Below are 19,805 nucleotides of genomic sequence, written 5' to 3'. Positions count from 1 at the left end.
GAAGATACTTTGTGGCTGGTATACATAGTTCTCATGGCCCTGCAGTGCACATATGCAGAGCAGAATTTCTTTTTGGGATGTCAGAATCCAGATTATCTGCAAGTCATATATTAATGACGATCTACGTAATCAAATAGTTTGCTTATTAGCTACAATCACACCTTCTGGATGCGCTAATGCTACCTTTTATTCGTAAATGCTATCTTTGTGTACAGGAGTACAAAATGGTGCTTCTTTGTCATTCTGTTCCGCTAGCATTTAAGGGAAACCTCCCACTTCGAGTGATCGATTTGAAAGATGTAAAATGTTGCTGTGGCATGGATCATATTGGTCAGTGTTGTTTTTGTTTTGCTGAGTAGGTATTAATTCTCTAGCTCTTGAATAGGAGAGAATACAGGAAGTGCAGTCCCAAATCCTGTCTTTCTGAGGGAAAGCAAACCTGAATGACTAAATCTTTTACTAGAAATATAGGGTGGGATTTTCAGAAGTTTCAATATCAGCTAGGCTCTGTTCCTATTGGAGTCAATGGACATTTAACCATTGTGACACAAACTCCTCCTTTTCTGCATCTGGTTCAGAACAACCCACCTCTACTTGGCACACCATCAGTGAATACTACTCCCTCTCGCACCCCCAGCTCTTAACCCTTCCTTTTACCACTAGCCCCAGTTTCAGAATCCTTTCACCTTCCTATCTGGAGATGCTCTGTCCCACCACGTCTCACCCTACAGTGGCAGGTGGTATTGCATTGTCTTGCGCAGTAGTCATACCTAGACTCTACACCATGTCTCTGTCTATAGCATAGCTGATAGGCAAGGCATTATTGGTGGGGTGTAGATCCACCTACCCTTAATGTCCAGCCACAACAGAAGAGTATAATGGGGGAATTATATAGAGCCCTGCAAGTCTACAGATATCTGCTTTATATCTGGAGACCATGTCTGTGGATCGCAGATTGGATGTGGATACAAATTTTGTATCTGCGCAGGGTTCTAGAAATACAATCTAATGTGTCTGCCTTCAAGGCATGCTACTCAATATTAGAAATGAGAAGATGCCTCACCCCTGGCAAACAAACACTAAATACAATGGTTAATTTGGTGGCAGACAAACCATATTTTATTTTCTATTGAAAATATCTGCCTAGTTGCACCATAAAGCGATCAGATGTTGTCACAGCACAAATTTTATATCAGCCTGGTGAAGAAGCCTAAAAAAAAGCAACGGGGCAAATCAATTGATCAATCGGAATTCTTATATGGCTCCCAACTGTAGTATCTGAGCACTCATGTACCCCAAATGCTGCACTAAATTCAAATCTTTCAACTATGGGGTCTTTTTGATCAAATGTGCTGCAGCATAACCATTCTTTGTGCTGAGATTTCTGTCATCTAAGTAACATGATCATGTGACCCATCTCAATCAATTGTTAGCTGGTCAGTGACTTTTGGTTGCAAAACTTCTGGCCTGCTAAGAAGGCAAAGCTATTCAAGATTGTATTTGGCAATCCAAGCATGTAATATGCTTTATTAATAGAGAATTGATTCATATGTTTAATTAGTTATCCTTCTTGATCCCTGTTTTGTTAAGCCTGTGTAACTACAGGATAAAAGTGTGGCACATTTCCCCTAATTTCACACAATTAAAAATAGAGTGGGCCAGATTCTGCCACCCTTCCTCACAGAGAATTGCACCACTGACATCACGGAGATTATTTGAGAAATAAAGTTCTACTCCATGTGAATAAAGATGGCAGAATCTAACCTTGAATGAGAAACAAAGGGGTTAAGTGTCACATCAGAAAAAGTGATTAAACAGGCTCCTAAGAGAAAGACCAAAAGGAAAAATGTGTGTGCAAGTTTCCCAAATACCAGCGCCACATACCATGCCAGGGTGGTCCTTACAGACAACTTTATGGAAGAGATGTACTGTGTGGTCACTACAGAGCTGCGTTTTCTTCTTCTACCCTAAAAAATCCCTTGAATATTATGAAGAATTTAGACAAGACAGTGGATCTAACAGTAACCTTAATGAAATCTAAGTGCTCTCCTGACTCTGGGTTTATTTGATCGATACAGCACTACTGGTATTATCTATTTATAGTTTTCCAGTGAAATCTTCCTAGCCCCTGCCTGATCGGTCTGGCCATAAACTTTTCCATTCCTATGGTGGAGAAAGATTGCTGTCACATTTAGGACTACAAACTACCACAGCTGAAAGGGAACCAAATGAACATGAGTTACAGAGCAGGGCAATCAGGCACCCAGTCAGGCTGCATGACCTCTGGGTAGTTCCACGACAACTGCAGAATCAAAAATGAAGCCAAATGCATAGCCAGACAAAGAACCAAGTTTCCTTTCTGTGAAGTCATATTTGAGAACGGCCTCTGGGGCACACAGCTGTCCCTCCAACAAGAGAATAGTTAACTCTGCCTGATAGGATTTTGCAGAGCTGTACAATCCAGTATTCATAGCAGTTCCATATGTCCAGCAGCCAAAATAGAAGGCTGCTTCTTATGGTGCATGTTGCTCACTGACATTTAATCCCAATATTGCAAACAGAAACTGGCTGGTGATTCAATCAGACAGGAGATCTAGCAAGGACTCAGAGTTCTAATGAAGTTCAGTGTTTGTCATGCAATCAGTTTTGCATTCTGAGAGATGGGCAGGTGAAAGTAAGGGCATATTCGACTTCTTGTTCAAGTCTCCCCTTGCAAGGTTTGAGTGACTTCCACTGGCTTTACAGGAGAATGTTATTCTGTAGAATGTTCTTGTTTTAGTATGTTGGAGAACGGGCATGGGCAGGATCCCTGTCAAAATGCAAAATGAACGTGTTTCTGTTGAAGAGTTCTGTAAATTCCATCTTTTCTCAGCACTACAGTTCAATGTTACCAGGACATTAACTGGAACAGAGTTACTCCTGATTTACAGCAGTGAATCATGCCCACAAAGGCAACATTTGTGTCCATGTTCAGAAATGGATTAACATTGTTTGTTCAGATTTCTTTAGTCAGTGTTTTATTAGTAAAAATGTTATATGACTTTATATAATGTCTGGAGCCCTTATACACTGTTGGCAAGGGAATCTCTCCACTCTTTATCAATAGAATGAACACAATCTTTCCAGTTATCCTTAAAAGTTTCAGGCTAGGAGTCTGATAATGCAGTGCTTGCTCTGGCAAAACTCCTTGCAGTCAATGAGGTTTGAAAGAGTAAAGATTTAAGGATCAGGCCCCTATTTTGTAACATGTACAATATGGTTTCATCTTTCCTAAAACTATGCAGCATTGTGTACTCCAATTTTATGTAAGTGTAACGCCCTTGTACCAGTAGAATTACATTAGCATTAAACTGGAGTAACACTATGGTGAATAAGATTCTGTGCATCCAAGAAGCATGTAGTGAGGCTTAGAAGATTGTGTTCAGTGACTTGTAGGCTGTAAAGAAAGTGAAAAATGGGATCTTTTGTATTAGTCATTCTTATATTGAAAAAAGGGACAAAATCCTTAATTTTCAGATACTAACAAATTATTGCTCAATGATTACATTCAGGAGATGAGGTTTTCCAGCATGGAGTCGCTTCCATTTTGTAGTTAGATAAAGCAATATGTTTGCAGCACTTGGGATATTAGAAAAGTATAAGTAATTCTTTAGACATCATTGATTTCAACAGTACTGGAGTGCAGAGCTGAAAGAGACTTGTGATGAAATGAGACTTTATTGTATTTTTCCACTTCCCTCTTTCACCTTGTAAAGAAGGCAAAAGGTTTACTGGCGTTATTAATGAAAAGAATCATATGACTGCAAGTAAGCGATGTTGTTAACATTACTGTCTGTAAGTTTTTGCTCTTCTGCGTGCCCGCTTCCTCCCAGCTGGGGGCTGGCTGTTGTGTGAACAGGCCAACGACGTCACGGAAAACCCCTGTCTCTGATCAGATGGGCTTAATATAAACCAGGTTTGCTGAGAAAGAATTAGAGAGGCAGCCACTGAACAGGGGAGGAGTTAATCCAGCAGACTGGTTCAACATCTCACACTCCTCTGTGAGAAATAGACAATAAGACCAAAGAAGCTGATTGTGGTGGAAGAGACTGTAAAAAGGAAGGTGGTGCTGGCTGAAAAGCATTAGTTTGAATGTATTACTCTAGTGAAGAGAAATTATAGAAGTAAGTAGAAAAACGAAATGTGTAATGTGAAATACAGTTTGAATTTGGAATTGAACGCTCTACAGTAATCTTGTTTTGTTTAGTTTACTAAAGTGTGGAAATCCCTTAAGGAAGCACTACCAACAATGTAGGCTGTTTATTATTTAGCCAAATCAAAGTTAAGATTTCTCATTCTGTCTTTCGACTGGGAAATGACAGGAAAATATATGCTTGAAAGTGAAAATATTTAATTTTGCTTGTGAAGCACTGTTTGTTTGGTCTCCTGCTAAGTACATTTCTTGCTGGAAAAAGTTTATGGGACTGTACGGAATACAGATGAACTCATTTTGCAACAAATGCTGTAATTATAGACAGAAAATAGCATAGATCACAAGTTGTAGAAAAGAAGCAATATGCTTGGTAAAGGCTGATATTCAAATTACAGGTACAGTTTGCTGTTTTTCAGCACATTTGTTTTATGAGGTGCTCTGTACCTGCTCTAATAAGTTTTCAAGGGCTGCTTGTTAGTGTGCGATTTGATAAGATGCTACACTTTTTGCAAACACAGAAGAATAATGAAGTTTAAAAACTGCCCTGAATGTTTCAATAGCAGATGCTTTCTTTATTAATATGCAGAAGGGAATGGAAAGACATCAAACTGAAGCCTAAAAAAGTAAAATGTATAAATAACTGTCACCTTGGGAGCTAGAGAGCAGCAAAGTAACTTTCCTAAAAATGGTAGCTGCAGACCACTAGGAATGACATCACAATATTCTGCCTTCAAGCAAGGCAAAATTTATTCAAAAGCCAAATGTAATTAAAAGCCATGTTTAGACAAGAGGCGCTAACCTGACTAGTTGCTCTGCAGCCAGCTTAATTTGTTGATTTAAAGACTGTAAATTTATGTGTTATTTTCTTCTAGTGATATCTCCCCTAGTGGTGGGAGCATATACACACTCTGGGATGCCATCTGACCTCATTCTGCTTTCTCTTACACCAGTCTGGTACCAGCTTAATTCCATTATGTATAATGGAGTTGCTTCTTTTTTTTCAGTGGTATAGCTGAGAGCAAAATCAAATCCATTTTAGCAAGACTTGTTGATGTGGTTCTTTTTCCTCTGGCAGAAATGATCCAAGCATGCAGAGTATAATATTTGTTGCTCTCCCCACAGATTCAACTCTCAGCTGAGACTAAGCATGATACTTTGCAGGCAAAGAGGGATTTCTTTTTTTAACAAAGCCTGGGCAGACTGTGCCAGCCCTTACATGGGTATGCAGTGATGGGGGAGGGTGCAAGGAACCTTCAGTCCATTGCATGGTTTGTGTAAGGGCCAGGCACAATTGCAGTCTCTGTATTTCTCCCTCTGCATGTCCCTAGAGGTGCACAGCACTCCAGAATCGTCAGGGATCAGCACGCCAGGAATTATGTCCTCTCTGAAAGGGCATAGCAGGGGGAATGCTCCCCCATGTGATGGGTTGCCATGAAAGGCATTCTGCCTCCGAGTACTCCGTTTGGGACAGTGAAGCTCCATGCCAAAGCAGGGCTGTGCCTCATATTCACAACTAGGGGGAGACAAAGAGAGAGCTTAGCATGTAATGCTGATTTCAAGATGAATCATAAAGCCATGACTATGGCTCGCTAATTAGAAATGTTGCTTTATGCAACTGCACAAGTGAAAGAGGCAGCAGTTCTAATTCTTCTTTTGTCTGTGCACTAGGTATTTGCAGATGAGCAGGATACACCTTATCAACAGTTTTATTTCTAAACGGTGCCCATTTCAAATTCCTGGTGTGTAACGTTTAGACTTTCACTATTTTTCACTAGGGAAAAACCATGACTCTGAATAATGTCACCATGCGTCGGAGCAGCAGTGCGCTGCAAGCCCAGCAGCAACGCTGGAGCATCCCTGCCGATGGAAGGCACCTGACCGTCCACAAAGACCCCCATGAGTACAACATGCGCAAGAGATACACAATGAACCCCGAAGAGTATTACCGAAGGAGTTGGTCATCAGAATCTTCTGATTCGGTCATTTCCTCCGAGTCTGGAAATACCTATTACCGGGTGGTAATGATTGGGGAGCATGGAGTGGGGAAATCTACCTTGGCCAATATTTTTGCCGGTGTACACGACAGCATGGACAGTGACTGCGATATGCTAGCAGGTATGTCATTACATTCTGCATTGCTTATGTTTACCTAAAGCCTTTCTTGCCAAATAGTAATCAGCAACAAGACACAGAAAATTTATGAGGTCATTTAATCTGGAGTGCCTGCAACTGAGGTAATGCACACTTGGCTCTTATTTTCAAAGTTGATTCCAGCATGTGCATCTATTTTAAAAATCAGGGGCTACGAAAAAGACACTCACTGACAAAGGTCTACATGTGTTGACATACAGACAAAACAGATCAAAGGGCTTCGGAGCCCTTTCATTTTAAAAAGAGCTGTTGGAATCTGATTAATTCTTGACTCTGCTGAAAATACATTACATAGAAGGCCTGATTCAGATCTTACACCAGTTTCACACTGGGGTGAATGACAGGCTCCAGTGGATCAACTCCTGCTTTATCCTGATGTGAGGAAATAACCTGGCCTGTAAACTGCACTGCAGGCCTTGTGATTCAATTGTTCTATAAGAAACCAGTGCCTAAAATCATTTGGGATTTTAAAGAAACTGTTAATAGTTACATATCAGCAAGAGATAAGGGTAGAAAAATAAAAATCCCTGCCCCACTTTACAGGTACCACCAAAATATTTGCGGGTTATTAAATAATCTCATCCACTTTGTGTGTAAATAAATATTTGGGTTCTTCTCATCAGCGTTTCATGTCAACTGCATGGCACAGATTCCACCACTTCCCTCAAGAGAAGAGCAGATAAAGATGCGTCCGCAGTGTGAGGAAAAAATCCTGTTCCCCAAGTAATCTGGGGGAAGGGAGGATGCTGACATGGTCTGCAGCTCTTTGCTAGGCATCTTCCCTTTACTCTGCCCCTCTGTTTTAGAGGGGGAGGGGGCTCATATTTTCATTATTCACAGGGATCAATTGAGGCTAAACTGTGGCAATAAGCCGTGGGCCATGTTTTGTGTGCGTGTGATACTGTTGTGCAGGAGCTGTGCTGGAACAGGAGCTCCTGCAGCCCTGAGGACCAGGATACTGCCAAAGCACAGGTTTTGCGCCCACTGTGGTGGCTCAGTTTCACTGATCTGTGTAGATGGCCCCATCCCTTCAGCGCCCTTCACTGCCCTGCCTCTTTGGGCTGTGTAGCTAACAGGCAGCACCGGAGCCGTCTTTGTGCTCAAGGAGCACCAGAAACATGAATGTGCCTGGCTCCTATGTAAGTGTTCAGTAGAGGCCAGAAGGGAAGGCACCCTGAGTTCTTCTCCCCTTCTGTGCAGGGCTAAGAACGATCCCCCACGTAACATGGCCCAGAATGAAAAGTACGCTGTCCAAACGCTGCTTGTATAGTATCACAAGTTGGAAATATAAATCTTGGGGTTCTGAGGGAATGTGAGGACCCCTTTGATGCACTGTACCTGGATCAACCAATTAGGTGTGTTTTGTTTTAATCTTCCATTGAGTATTCCTGTAATCATGCAGGACTCCTTTGCACTGGAAGGGCCTTCTAGCAGCTTTCTGGCCCATACTCTAGCAGCAGGTAAAGCACCACACAATACAAGCGTAGGGTCACTTCCACTCTTTCATGCAGACTTGCAAAACTGTCCTAAAAATCTACTAGCCCAGGCACAAGGCCTACTCTCCCACCTTTACCATTCTGAGGATGGGGAAAAATAACCCCTAAACCAACGATTATATGTTACTGATCTGAAAAAAGCGACTTGCCCCAGAGAAGAGCAATTTTGCACAGCTGCTTTATGGTATATGATGGGCCAGATACTCTGATGGGTGTTGGTGCTTTGTGCTGCACCACTGGCAGCATGTGTCCTTATAGTTGGTGTCACCAACATTGAGAGGATCTCCACAGTGCAAAGAGATCCTCTTTGTTAGTGTCGAATCAGTGTAGCACTGCCTACGTTACTCTGTCGCCCTGCGGCTGATGTAGGAGACATGGGTGGGATGCTCTTATGCTGTTGTTCCAGACACTGGGAGCTGCCAGCAGCCACTGTAAGGTAGAGCAGCTTACTCCAAAGGCACAGTCCTCCACAGAGCAGCCCCAAGATGAGGGGGAGCGTGAAGGTGAGCTTTATACCTACTACAGCCTGCACGCTGTTCAGCTCTGCTGGACTAAAACGTTTGTCCAATATGTTGGAAGCCTATCTGATTAAATGTTGTTTGACAGCACAAACAACTATGTTAGGATCCCTTGGGCAATCCACTCAGAAAGTACAGCTAACTTGCTTTATACGCTCCACTTCCCACTCAGCATATTTCATGCTCCTCCAATTAAATGATATGCTGCTCCTTGTCATTCCTTTCGCTATTAGTGCTGCTTGCAGCACGGTAATGACGGAATCTCATGACCAAATGTGCTGAGACGTTAGAAAACTTTAAGTTATTATATTTCTTTGTTAGTGTCAGCTTTGAAGTAGCTGTGAAATGAATTATTCACCTAGTGGGTCACATTTAGCTCTGCCTTACACCCTAGGCAATGCCATTAGCTTTATTAGGATTGTCTGGGCTGTAAGTCAGTGCTGAAGCTGGCCCACTGTGCTTAGCATTTTCAAGTAACGTGATTATCTGTGTGTAATGTCTACACACCTAGTAGAGGGCTAGATTTTCAAAAATGGTTGTCTAAATGGTAAATGCAATTGCTTACACACCCAGTGACCCCTTTGCTCCCCTTCACACATACTTGCATGTACAACTGAAGAAGCTATAATTGCAATTTAGCCTGCAAATTGGAAAACTTTGTTGCAGAAAGTCATGAATGCAATAGATATACCCAGTATTCAGAGAGAAAATTGCTAGTGGTATGTGCTTGGTTCTGCTGGCTACAGTATTAATCTGAGGCACAAGCACAGATGAGAATCTGTTGGGCCTGGAAGTGAAATTGCTCCTGTTGGTTAGTGTTTTCTTTTTACTTTCCTTCATTTAGGCCCATCCACCCTTCAGATGACCAGCTGTGACAGCCAAGTATCGTTTTGTTTACAAAAAGTTTCCTATTTTAATGTGTCTGTGGCAGAATTGATTTTTTTAAAAACACTTGGCTCTTCTTTAGTGCCCTTTGGCTCATTCTACTTCATGGAATCACGGTTTTCTGGCTTCTAGGACAGTCTAAGATTCGGATTTGGGGAAAGATCACTTCACAAAAGCACAGTGGGAGCTTATGAGGCAAGAGCCTTGATTTAAAATACAGTAATATCCTCCATCAGAGTGGTTTGGTGAGGTCCCCTGAATAGCATGATGATGAATTTAAGAAGTTCAGAAGCTGTCTGCCCGAACTGGATTTTATTGTGCTAGCAGTAACACAAGACTAGAGATGGGCCCAAACCAACAACATGCTTTCAAACACCCTGAACTTTGAGGGAGTGAAAGGGATGGGGATTGGAATCCAGATCTGGATTCAAATTTCACAGTGGTCCTTGATTTCTATAATGGTTTGGAGCAGACCCCCAAATCTAAATACCTCTAAACCATGTGGGGTTTGAAATCCAGATATGAATTGTGCAGGTCCTTACCTAGGGTTAGGCAGGTACTGCCATATCCTTCCAAACTACCATGAAATGCTTCTTCCCCTCTTTAATTTTCATAGGCTAGCATTTCGTGAGAAGCACCAGCACGGGGCAGAATAAAATCAGGGGAACTAGAGACAGCTTAGAGGTCTGTATTACAATAGCAGCATTTATTTTATAGAGCCCAATAACCTTTGCCTCACACACCCCTGCCCGTTGCTAGGGCTGCTTGATGGCTGAACAGCTTGGAGCAGCAGGGATTGTTTACCCGTAAAGGGTCCCTGCTGGAGTGAAAACAAATATTTTCCATTACTAAGCCGTGCTGGAGTCTGTACGTCTGTCTGCTGCTCCCAAGGGGTCAAACATTCAGCATTTGATTTATTTCTTGTACTAGTTCTATTCCTTCTCCCCCCTTCCTCCATCTCCACCATCCTACATAGGATAAAAAGATTTTCAGCCAAAATAATTAACACTAATTGCAAGATCTTTTAGTCTAATTAATTTACCATGAAAATTAGGAGAAACCAGTAAAGAGACATAGGGCCAGATTCACTGCTCCTGGAAATGGATAGAACTCCACTGAAATCAATGGACTCGCACCAACAGTGATTTCGGCACCCTGAATTTAACTTGGCACAAATTATATGTATATTGTTATTTTTCTTTATTGATACATATATGACAGCAGGAAGGGATGTATTACTAACATTATGGATTTCTATTCTAGAAGACACATATGAACGGACCTTGATGGTAGATGGTGAAAGCGCAACCATTATACTGCTTGACATGTGGGAAAATAAGGTATTCCATTCCATTCATTCTATTCAAATGCCAAAAGGAAATTAAAGTATGAATGAGTAGTAATACTATAGTTCTGATAGAAATATGCATTTGTTGAACAAGTAGGCAGGTGTTATCTATAATTCTACAGTCAGTGAAAGTATGGGGGTCTTTAAAAATGTCTAAGCTCCTCCGTGTAAGTTTGAGAATGGCAATGAAATTTCTTTGTCTGATTTATTATTAAAAACAAAAATGCTGGAAATGTGATCAGAGCTAAATTTGACCTGGGCATACACAATCACAAGTCTAATGAAGTCTATTGGCCAATTTTTGCCCTGATTTGTGCTGGTGTATATCCATGTTATCTATGTTAATTTGGTTTTATACTGGTGTAACTGTGATCAGAACCATACCCAGTAAAGTTACGCCAAGGTTGAATTTGGATTGAGTAATAATACACTTTTTTCTATAAAAGCTCAGCTGGGCTTCCAGTTAAGAAAGCCAGGCTTTTGCTAATGTGTCTATTTTAATTTTTCAGTCTGAAGACAAATGGATCCAAGATAACTGCATGCAAGTAGGAGATGCATACTTGATTGTCTACTCCATCACAGACCGAGCGAGCTTTGAGAAAGCCTCTGAACTCAGAATAGAGCTCCGCAGGGCACGCCAGACAGAAGATATTCCCATTATTTTAGTGGGCAACAAAAGTGATCTTGTCAGGTGCCGTGAAGTCTCTGTGTCAGGTATAGAATATTATCATGACAACCACTTTATAACTGTAAGAGCCATATACTGTCCTTCAGCTAGATGCAGAATTCCCACTGATGTCAGGAGTGGGAGTGCTCCATGACTGAGAATGAGTGGAATGGTTCAACAGCAAAAAACAAACAACAAAAAAACCTCACCTCCAAAAATTCACAGTTTAAGGGCCTGATTCAGCTCCCATAAATGTGAATTGAAAGACTCTGATTGACTTTAATGGGAGATAGATCAAGGCTTTGGTTAGCTAAGTCTCATCCTGGAATCTTATCCTTGAATGTTGGATGTGCAGTGTGTACAACAGCACAATAAAATAGGTCAGCGTAACCAGAAACTGATGAGAAAAACTCCCCAGCTTAGGGTTCAACCCAGTCCCATGACCATTGATTGTAGAGCTTGACCTTTCCAAAAGTATTCACCCTGTCTTCTGTCTTCCAAGAAGTCCCTCAATAGACCTTTTCCCAGTCCCCAGGCAAGGGAAAAGGAAAACTGATCTGGACTTAACCCTGTGTTCGGGCCTCTGTCACAAAGGTCCAACATGAAAACTTTTCATTGGTACACATATAGCAGTAAGTCACATGAGCTCAGTAATATTACAAGGCTTCCTATTTTCATGTTCGCATTCTTCCTAATGCTGGCTGTTAAATGCACTTTGCCTTGAGTGAAGGTAGGAAGGTGGGTTTCATTTTAAGCACTCCATGAATCAACCAGCTGATGTGTTTGGAGTGGGAGTGGAGTATCAGAGCATGTTGGTATTCGTTTAGAATAAGAAGATCATTAGCGTTAGTTTAGGTTCAAATATAAAAGAATAAGGCCATAATTTCAAAGTGACTTCTAAAATTATGGGTATAATTTAGCTCATACCTAAATGTTTTGCACATATTTCAAAGATTTTGCAGTTCAAAAACTCTGATATGTGTATGCAGTCTGTGGGCCCAGTCTTACTCCTTTTGATGTTGGTTGCAAGTTTTACCATTGATTTCAATGAGAGTAGGTTCAGGCCTGCATTTACACATACAGATCAAGTAGGTAGGAACTTAACCATTCAGGTATGTCTACGCTGCAATAAAAGACCCATGGCACAGCCATGGATAGCCTGGGTCAGCTGACTGAGGCTCGGGCTGCAGGGTTATAAAATTGCAAAGTAGATGTTTGGGCTTGGGGGAGCCTGGGCTCTGAGAATGTCTATGCAGCAACTGCATAGCTATGTAGCCCAAGCCTTGTGAGTCTGTCATTTGACCTGGGTTCTGAGACCCAGTGCTGCGGGTTTGTATTGCCGTCTAGCCATACCCTAAGTGTGCATGCAGAAATCTGAGTTTTGACATATACAAAATTATGCCTGCAATCTTAAAATATGCATTTTGAAAATACGGCTCTAAATGGATCAAGCAATATATTGCACTCAATAGTGGTAACCTCATTGCCTCTGAATTTGAATCACTGAGATTTCCCTGAAGTGCAAGTGAATCTCTCTAGAAGATTTACAGATCACTCACATGCTGTTCTGTGCATGGCACTGTTTAACCGCTTTGCTCTCCTCCCTTTTGCTTAGGGAATGTGCAGTCTCTGGCTGTGCCTACTGACATATATTCTTTACAATTTTACAGAGGGCCGAGCTTGTGCTGTTGTGTTTGACTGTAAGTTCATTGAGACCTCTGCAGCTGTCCAGCACAATGTGAGGGAACTGTTTGAAGGAATTGTGCGGCAAGTCCGGCTAAGGAGGGACAGCAAGGAAAAGAATGAGAGGAGGCTGGCATATCAGAAGAGGAGAGAGAGCATTCCCAAGAAAGCCAGGCGGTTCTGGGGCAAAGTAGTTGCCAAGAACAACAAGAATATGGCCTTCAAACTTAAGTCCAAGTCTTGCCATGACCTATCAGTACTTTAAGAATGTTGGACTATGTCAGATGTTCTCTTTTGTGGACATTATTTAATTACATTGTGAACAATAATCAATCTATATTAGATTGGACTACAAGAAAAACGTTTTTGACTTGGATTCACAGTTGTGATTTTGACAAAATGTGCTGACAAGAAGCACAGCACGATGCATGGAAAACAAGTCTTTCTTAATTTTTTTATCAGTAGTTTTTAAAAAAGCTTTCTCTTATACTCCAGAACATCCTAAAGTTACGCAGGGTGTGTTTTGCAATATACTTTTTGTTTCTCGTTACCAGATAATATTATAAGAACCTAAACACTCATGATCTGGGGAATGAATCGCACCCTCTCATTATTCTTTCACATTATTATTTCTGGAAAGATGTGTAGAAAAATGATGAACTCACTGGGAACTGATCCTTTGCCAACTAGTTGGTTTGATTTTCTTAAGCACCCGAAGCTGAAAATCTGCATTTCTGTAGAATAGCCACTGAGACACTATCTTGTTTCCAGGGATAAGACCCATGAACATATACACATCTCTTACTTTTGAAAATTTAATACTTAATGGAAAAAATACTTGTAGCCAAACCACTTTTCCCCTCTGATTTTCATACTGTGGGACTGTCAACAACAACAAAAATTAGATTATAAAAAAGGGATTAAAATGCAAAATGTATCAAGTGAGAGATGCCAAACCGTAAAAACCATCTGAGCTTTTATAAGAAACGAAGTGGACATTTTGTACCCGGACTTGTGTATGACGGAGCTGTGCTATATTTATTTCATTGCAAAATAATAAGCATTTTTAGTATTGGGGGTGAAAATGTATTTATTATAAGGTTTCTTAAGAAAAACACTTTAATATCTTTTCAGATTATGCAAGTTTTTACTGACATACCTTGTAATAAAATAAACAAAATATTTGACTATCTTTGAGTCCCATCAAGAAATCTCAAAGACTTTATTGTAAATTAAAGAAAAGATTTTGATTGTTCGGAAAAATTCTCGTGTGAGTGTACAACGAAGATACCTAACAAGTATCGCTGATTATAGCCTACTTAACAATTTAGAATTGCAATGCAAAAAATACACAGGATATCTTAAAATGCTCTTGATAATAATAATAGTAGTGGATAATAGATAATCATGTTAGTTCTTATAGAGTATATTTTGTTCATATATCTCAAAACACTATACAAAGAAAGATAAGCAACATTATAGATGGGGAAACAGAGGCAGAGAAGTGGAGTACCTTGCTCAAGATTACAAAGCATGTCACTGAGCGGGACAATCTCAGTCCAGTGTCCTATTCCTAAAGTAGTATTTGCAATGAGTGTGTTGTTAACACAGAGACTCATTCTGGATTGGGATATTCAGGGATATTGGGTGCATAACTCCAAAGTCAGGGCAGATGCGCTGGAGTTCTAATATGTAAACTGGTAACTATGATGGGCCAAGTGGCCACCTTAGGAGCTCAGGTACCACAGAGATGGGTGCAATATAATTACCTAGATAGATAGACAGCCAGAAGTGAATTCCACATCCTGTGCTGTCCAGAGTCCAGGCCTGATCTAACTCTGACTGAAGTCAGCTTGCTGAGTGTTTGAACAACGCCATCTCTACTAACAGATTAGGCTGGATGAAAAGTTGTCATGGGGGACCTCCAGGTTTAGTGCTGCCCATCATGGAATTACCAAACAACTGTGCAGAATTTGTATTTCCCAAGGAATAGTACTTCTGCTCTAGAGTACATTACTCAGCAATTTGGTTGTCTGAAATACAGTAATATGATTTGGAACATAGCAGGGACAAGAGAACCATAGGAATCTATGAATTCAGAGGAAAGTGTAATTTTAAAATGAATATTTTTTTTGCATGGCCTGGGCACAATTTAGGATTTGGTCCATCTAAAGCAGTATGCATCACACCATCATAGTTCAGAGCTACTGTGCTAACAGAGCATGGCATCAGTCAAGAGTTGTAAAGGCACTAGCAAAAAGAAGCGGGCAAAACTTTTTAGCCATTAGTTGTTGTTTTCTTCTACCATATAAGTGTCATTGAATTAATGTCCTCAAATTGATAGGCAGGGATGGAGTGGGGGAAGAAATTCTTTGTCCTGTTCCATTGCAGTCAAGCCATGGACTGTATAGCTCCAAATCAGACAGGCTTTGAATCCATACAGTTCTTAGTCCTAATCTCCCAAACAAAGGTGTTAAGAGTAGAAGCCAGTCATTTTTTACAGCACAGTTGGCTGGGACATATAGTGTCACCCACCCTAAATATTACACAAATCATGTCAGGGTCACAAAATTCATGAGATTGACAAAAATCATGAGATATTTTTAAATAAAAAATTGGGGTTCTTTTTTATTTGCCTTCGGCTTCTGAGCCTTTAGGGTGCTCTCGCTTCTTGTTTTCATGCTTTTCTCTTGAAACCAGCAGGGCTAGAAATGTTGAGTTGGTAGCCCTGATCATTCTATGGCTACAGACAACTGTCTAATTTCAGACATGTTAATGACCACTTAGCTCAAGTGGGTCACAGGGGAATGGACAAAGGAGCAGGACAGTCTTCTGCAGACTGGAGTTGTGTTTGGATAAACGCTAAATAATCCTCTCCTGACAGAGAGGATGAGATGAGAGGAAAATCTCATCTGGGCCAAAATCTTTTAGAAGATAGTGCATTTGCGTGAACACAGAATTAGCTTTCCTTCCTTCCATCCCCGTGGGAATCATCCCATGGAACTTCACACAGCTGGTCCTCTGTGGGTTTTGAGGGGGGATGTATGTAGGGGGCTGAGGCTGGGGAGAGCCATTCTCTATGGTGTCACCCCGAAGGATTTTCCTGACTAAATTCATGATGTTTGTCAGCATGAACTACAGCTCCATCTCTTGAAACCGGCTCTGCGTGAGTGCACATTGAACCAGAGGTGGGCAATAATACCTGATGAAGGTGTGGTACACTGGAGGGCGAGCAGCCTAGCGAATCCTGCAGTGCGCCTGGGCATTCATGAGGGTACCCCAGTCCTCCACGGAATGCCCAAGAGCTTCAGGCTATCCCTGTGGATATAAAGACCTTGATGGCTTAGGAGGGCCTTGCTTCCTGCCCATTCAGTGCTCAAACTCTGACTGTCTTATAATGGAACAGAAACTTCACAGTCTCAAAGCTATGCATTTTTTCACCTCATGTTGGCCTTCCCATAGGTTCTTCCAGGGCAGAGGGCAAGATACAAGTTTTTTGATGCAACGTCACCGCAGTATCTACGTGTTCTATAGCCAAATTTATAAAGGTGTCTCAACCTAACGTCTAATTTTGTGCCCACAATCAGTTATAGGCACAATGGGGATTTGGACATTCAAATACCTTATTAAAGGCTATTAAGATGTCTATATCCTAAATTTGTATCTGCAAATTTTCGCTCAGAATTGATTGTCTGTACAAGTTTAGAGGTCACGTAAAAATAATTTGTCCCTTAGAGTCTAAATTTAGTCAAAAAATAAAATGGCCCATTTAGAGAGAGGACCATAGAGAATGAACCATGGTTTTATTTTGAAAGTTATAAGAGAAATTTGAGTCATGATTGTAGCTGATCATCATCAGGTTACTCGATACAGAAAAGTTCATTTTTCATAACAGCTGGCAGTTAAATATCATGTTACTTAATTGCTACCTTGAATACTGGATAAATATGGACACTTCAAACCCTGACTATCCACAAGCCCATTATTTGTTGATTTCAGATGTAAGTTTCAAGAAAAGGGTAACATCATAGAACAAAGTCTGGGGTCTTATTGGGGTGTCTTTAAATAAATTAGTGCTCTAGTCATTCCACCAACAGAAAAGCCATGGAAGTCATGAAAGCAAGTAACAAATGAACCTCAAATTCAAAAACATCAGAAAACATGCACAAAAGCAGTTCAGTGACTAAGACCACTGTGCTGAAGACTCATGAAGTTAGGGTTACAGTAATAGAAGCTAACAGGATAATTACTCTGTTGTCCACAGAGATCTGGCAGTAACTGTGGAATTGTTGAGTCATAAGATTGATAGATCCAAGGCAACAGCAATGAAATTCATGGAGCCTGGATGAAATAAAACAAACATAGCAACACAAAATTCTACAATCATGTGAAATGACTGATTATTACAATAGTAGCCCTTTAAAAAAGACAGACTAGATCAGTGACATGAATTAAGGAGAATGTTCCATTTTCAATTAATTTCACTTTGACAGATGTAATGGAAGAGGAAAGGTTTCTTTATTAAAGCTGTAGGGAATAACTATATTAGGCAATAGGTTCCCACCTGATATTTTACCTGAAGGACTTACTGTTATCTCTGCATGCATCTATTGCATATTAAACTGCACACATTTAGTCTTGTAAGGATTATTGATAACATTTAGGCACATATAAGATACTGATTACAAAAATGGGTAGATCGATGTTGCATGGTTTTAAGCCACATAGATGCAATGCTTTTAAATTACAACCCTTGGAAATCTTTACAGATAAAGGGCCAGATTTTAGGCTCACTGAGGGTATATCTAGACACCCGCGGGTGGCTCGGGCCAGCAGACTTGGGCTTGCAGAACTTGGGCTGCGGGGCTGTTTCATTGCTGTGTAGACTAGTGGACTTGGGAGGAGCTGATGTTCTAGGACTCTGCAAGGTGGGAGGGTCCCACAGGGTTCTAATGCCCAGGCTCCAGGCCAAACCTGAACATCTAAACCCCAGTTAAAAAGACGCTTAGCCCGAGCCCTGTGAGCCTGAGTCAGCTGGCATAACTCAGCCGTGGGTGTGTAATTGCAGTGTAGACATTCTGTAAGAGGTAATGGCCTTCAGATGAGATGTCAAACCAAAGTCCTCTTTCTATCTCTGATGGCTGTTTAAGTGGATGTTATGGAGTCCTGAGGAGAACCAAAAGATTACAGGATAACACAGTTGTCCTGGCCTATGTTTTCAAACAATGTCAATGTCCAGAGCAGGTGTGCCTACAAAAGACAAATCCCATGCTGACTAGCCACCCCCTTCAATCCTACTGAAGACAATGGGACTACATAAATTATAAATCACCATGGATATTAATCTATAAATGTTATCACCACCCCCCACAAAATGAAAATATAAAATCAAGACAATGCTCTGGCGTAAGACTTTGCTTTAGATAGCCTAGTGCATTTGAGGCTGAGGGCTTGTCTTCACTTACCTCTGAGATTCGGCGGCAATTGACCGGAGTTACACAAGCTACGCAAAAAACTTGCATGACTCCCGTCGACTTCTCTGCTTCTCTTCTGCGCGCCGCCTTCACTGCACTGCGCTGACTGGAACAGCATTCCCATCGACACAGCGCTATGCTACTTGAGGAGGTGGTTTTAATACTTTGATTTCTGGATTGACTGAGTGGGTCTTCAGTGACCACTCAGTCGATCCAGAGAAGTCAATCTGACGGCGGCGAATTTGCCGCCGTCAGTGAAGACATAGCCTGAGATATGCTTTTGTCTCTTTGGATAGTAAGCGCCACAGGCAGAGACCCTTCCTCATTAACACTTTGCTGGTGCCTAACAAATAATACAGAAATGAATCATAATGTTCAATAATGATTGTTCAGTTTTCCTACATTAATAGAAGGGCCAAATACTACTTTGACTTAAACCCTATTACCAATGTTGATCTCAGTCGGGCTGTGACCCGTCCCGTGCCCAGGGCAGTCACCTGATAATGCCAAGGTCAGGGCAGGCTGTAAAAAAGAGTGCAGATTCTCCCAACACTGGTGGGTGACACTGAAGTCAGGCTTCCCAACCAGCCACAAATTGCGCTTCTGAATCCCCACAGAAGCCAGTATACAAATACACACAGCCCCCTTTACTGCATTTCAGCTTCTGGCTCCCAAATCAGCACTGGGTCTAGTAAAGAGACCAGTTATTTAAACTCTATGCTCTTTAATAAAAATGTTCCCTCTGACCCCAAGTGGGCAGCCACAGTACCAGCTCAATATAAGTTGGGATCTTACCTAAAATACCACTCTGCCAGCCAATCCTTTAATAACTAAAACTAAAGGTTTATTGTAAAAAGAAAGAAATAAACCATAAGAGAAATGTTAAACGGCCAAAGCAAATCAGATACATACAGATGATTAAAAGTCCATATACTTCAGGTTTCTAGAAGAATTGTGGAGTTGCAGGGTTGTACAGTTCCTCTGGTATACATCCAACACCTGGATGGGTCTAAGTCCTTCGGTTCAGTTGCAAAATTAATTGGTCCAGAGGCAGGTACATGTCTGTAGCTGAACAGGAACAAAGACAAAATGGATTCTGTGACCCTCTGGCCCTGGCCATGTGGAATATTACAAGAGCTAAAATGGAGTCCAGAGTCACATGGGCCAATCCTGGTAACTCTTCAGGTTTGCCTTTTGTTTCTTCCCAGGCCCTTTGCATCTGTAAAGGTTTTGATGGGACATTAAGCGAGCTATTGTCCTGCCGCCTCTCTGTCTGGGGTGTGTCTTATACAGCATAGTTTGAAACACAGGCACATCAAATATGTCCATAACTTCCATTACAGATATAACATATGAACATAAGTATTATCATCTGACTTAACATATAACCT

The 19,805-nt window shown here is 41.2% G+C and overlaps 1 protein-coding gene across 1 annotated transcript; it reads left to right on the top strand.

Annotated features, from left to right (window-relative positions):
- The first annotated feature begins 3,990 nt into the window (after nt 1–3,990).
- Nucleotides 3,991–14,200, top strand: GEM (GTP binding protein overexpressed in skeletal muscle). Its single transcript, XM_067535800.1, has 5 exons — nt 3,991–4,163; nt 5,968–6,307; nt 10,506–10,582; nt 11,100–11,304; nt 12,928–14,200. Exons 2-5 carry the CDS (start codon nt 5,977–5,979, stop codon nt 13,203–13,205), a joined length of 891 nt encoding a protein of 296 aa, XP_067391901.1. The 5' UTR covers nt 3,991–4,163; nt 5,968–5,976; the 3' UTR covers nt 13,206–14,200.
- Nucleotides 14,201–19,805: the final 5,605 nt, after the last annotated feature.

Source organism: Emydura macquarii, unplaced genomic scaffold, assembly GCF_026122565.2.
Source record: "Emydura macquarii macquarii isolate MOO-44397 ecotype Brisbane River unplaced genomic scaffold, CSIRO-AGI_Emac_v2 contig_383, whole genome shotgun sequence".
Lineage (NCBI taxonomy): Eukaryota > Metazoa > Chordata > Testudines > Chelidae > Emydura > Emydura macquarii.
Note: the sequence above shows the minus strand (reverse complement) of the source record. Positions and strands in the feature narration are given on the sequence as shown.

What these genes read in the sequence shown, in the direction of transcription:
- GEM (XM_067535800.1), top strand. Translation starts at nt 5,977, where the DNA reads ATGACTCTGAATAATGTCACCATGCGTCGGAGCAGCAGTGCGCTGCAA. An exon ending in TGACTGCGATATGCTAGCAG is followed by an intron (nt 6,308 to 10,505) that starts GTATGTCATTAC and finishes TTTCTATTCTAG; the next exon opens with AAGACACATATGAACGGACC. An exon ending in TTGACATGTGGGAAAATAAG is followed by an intron (nt 10,583 to 11,099) that starts GTATTCCATTCC and finishes TTAATTTTTCAG; the next exon opens with TCTGAAGACAAATGGATCCA.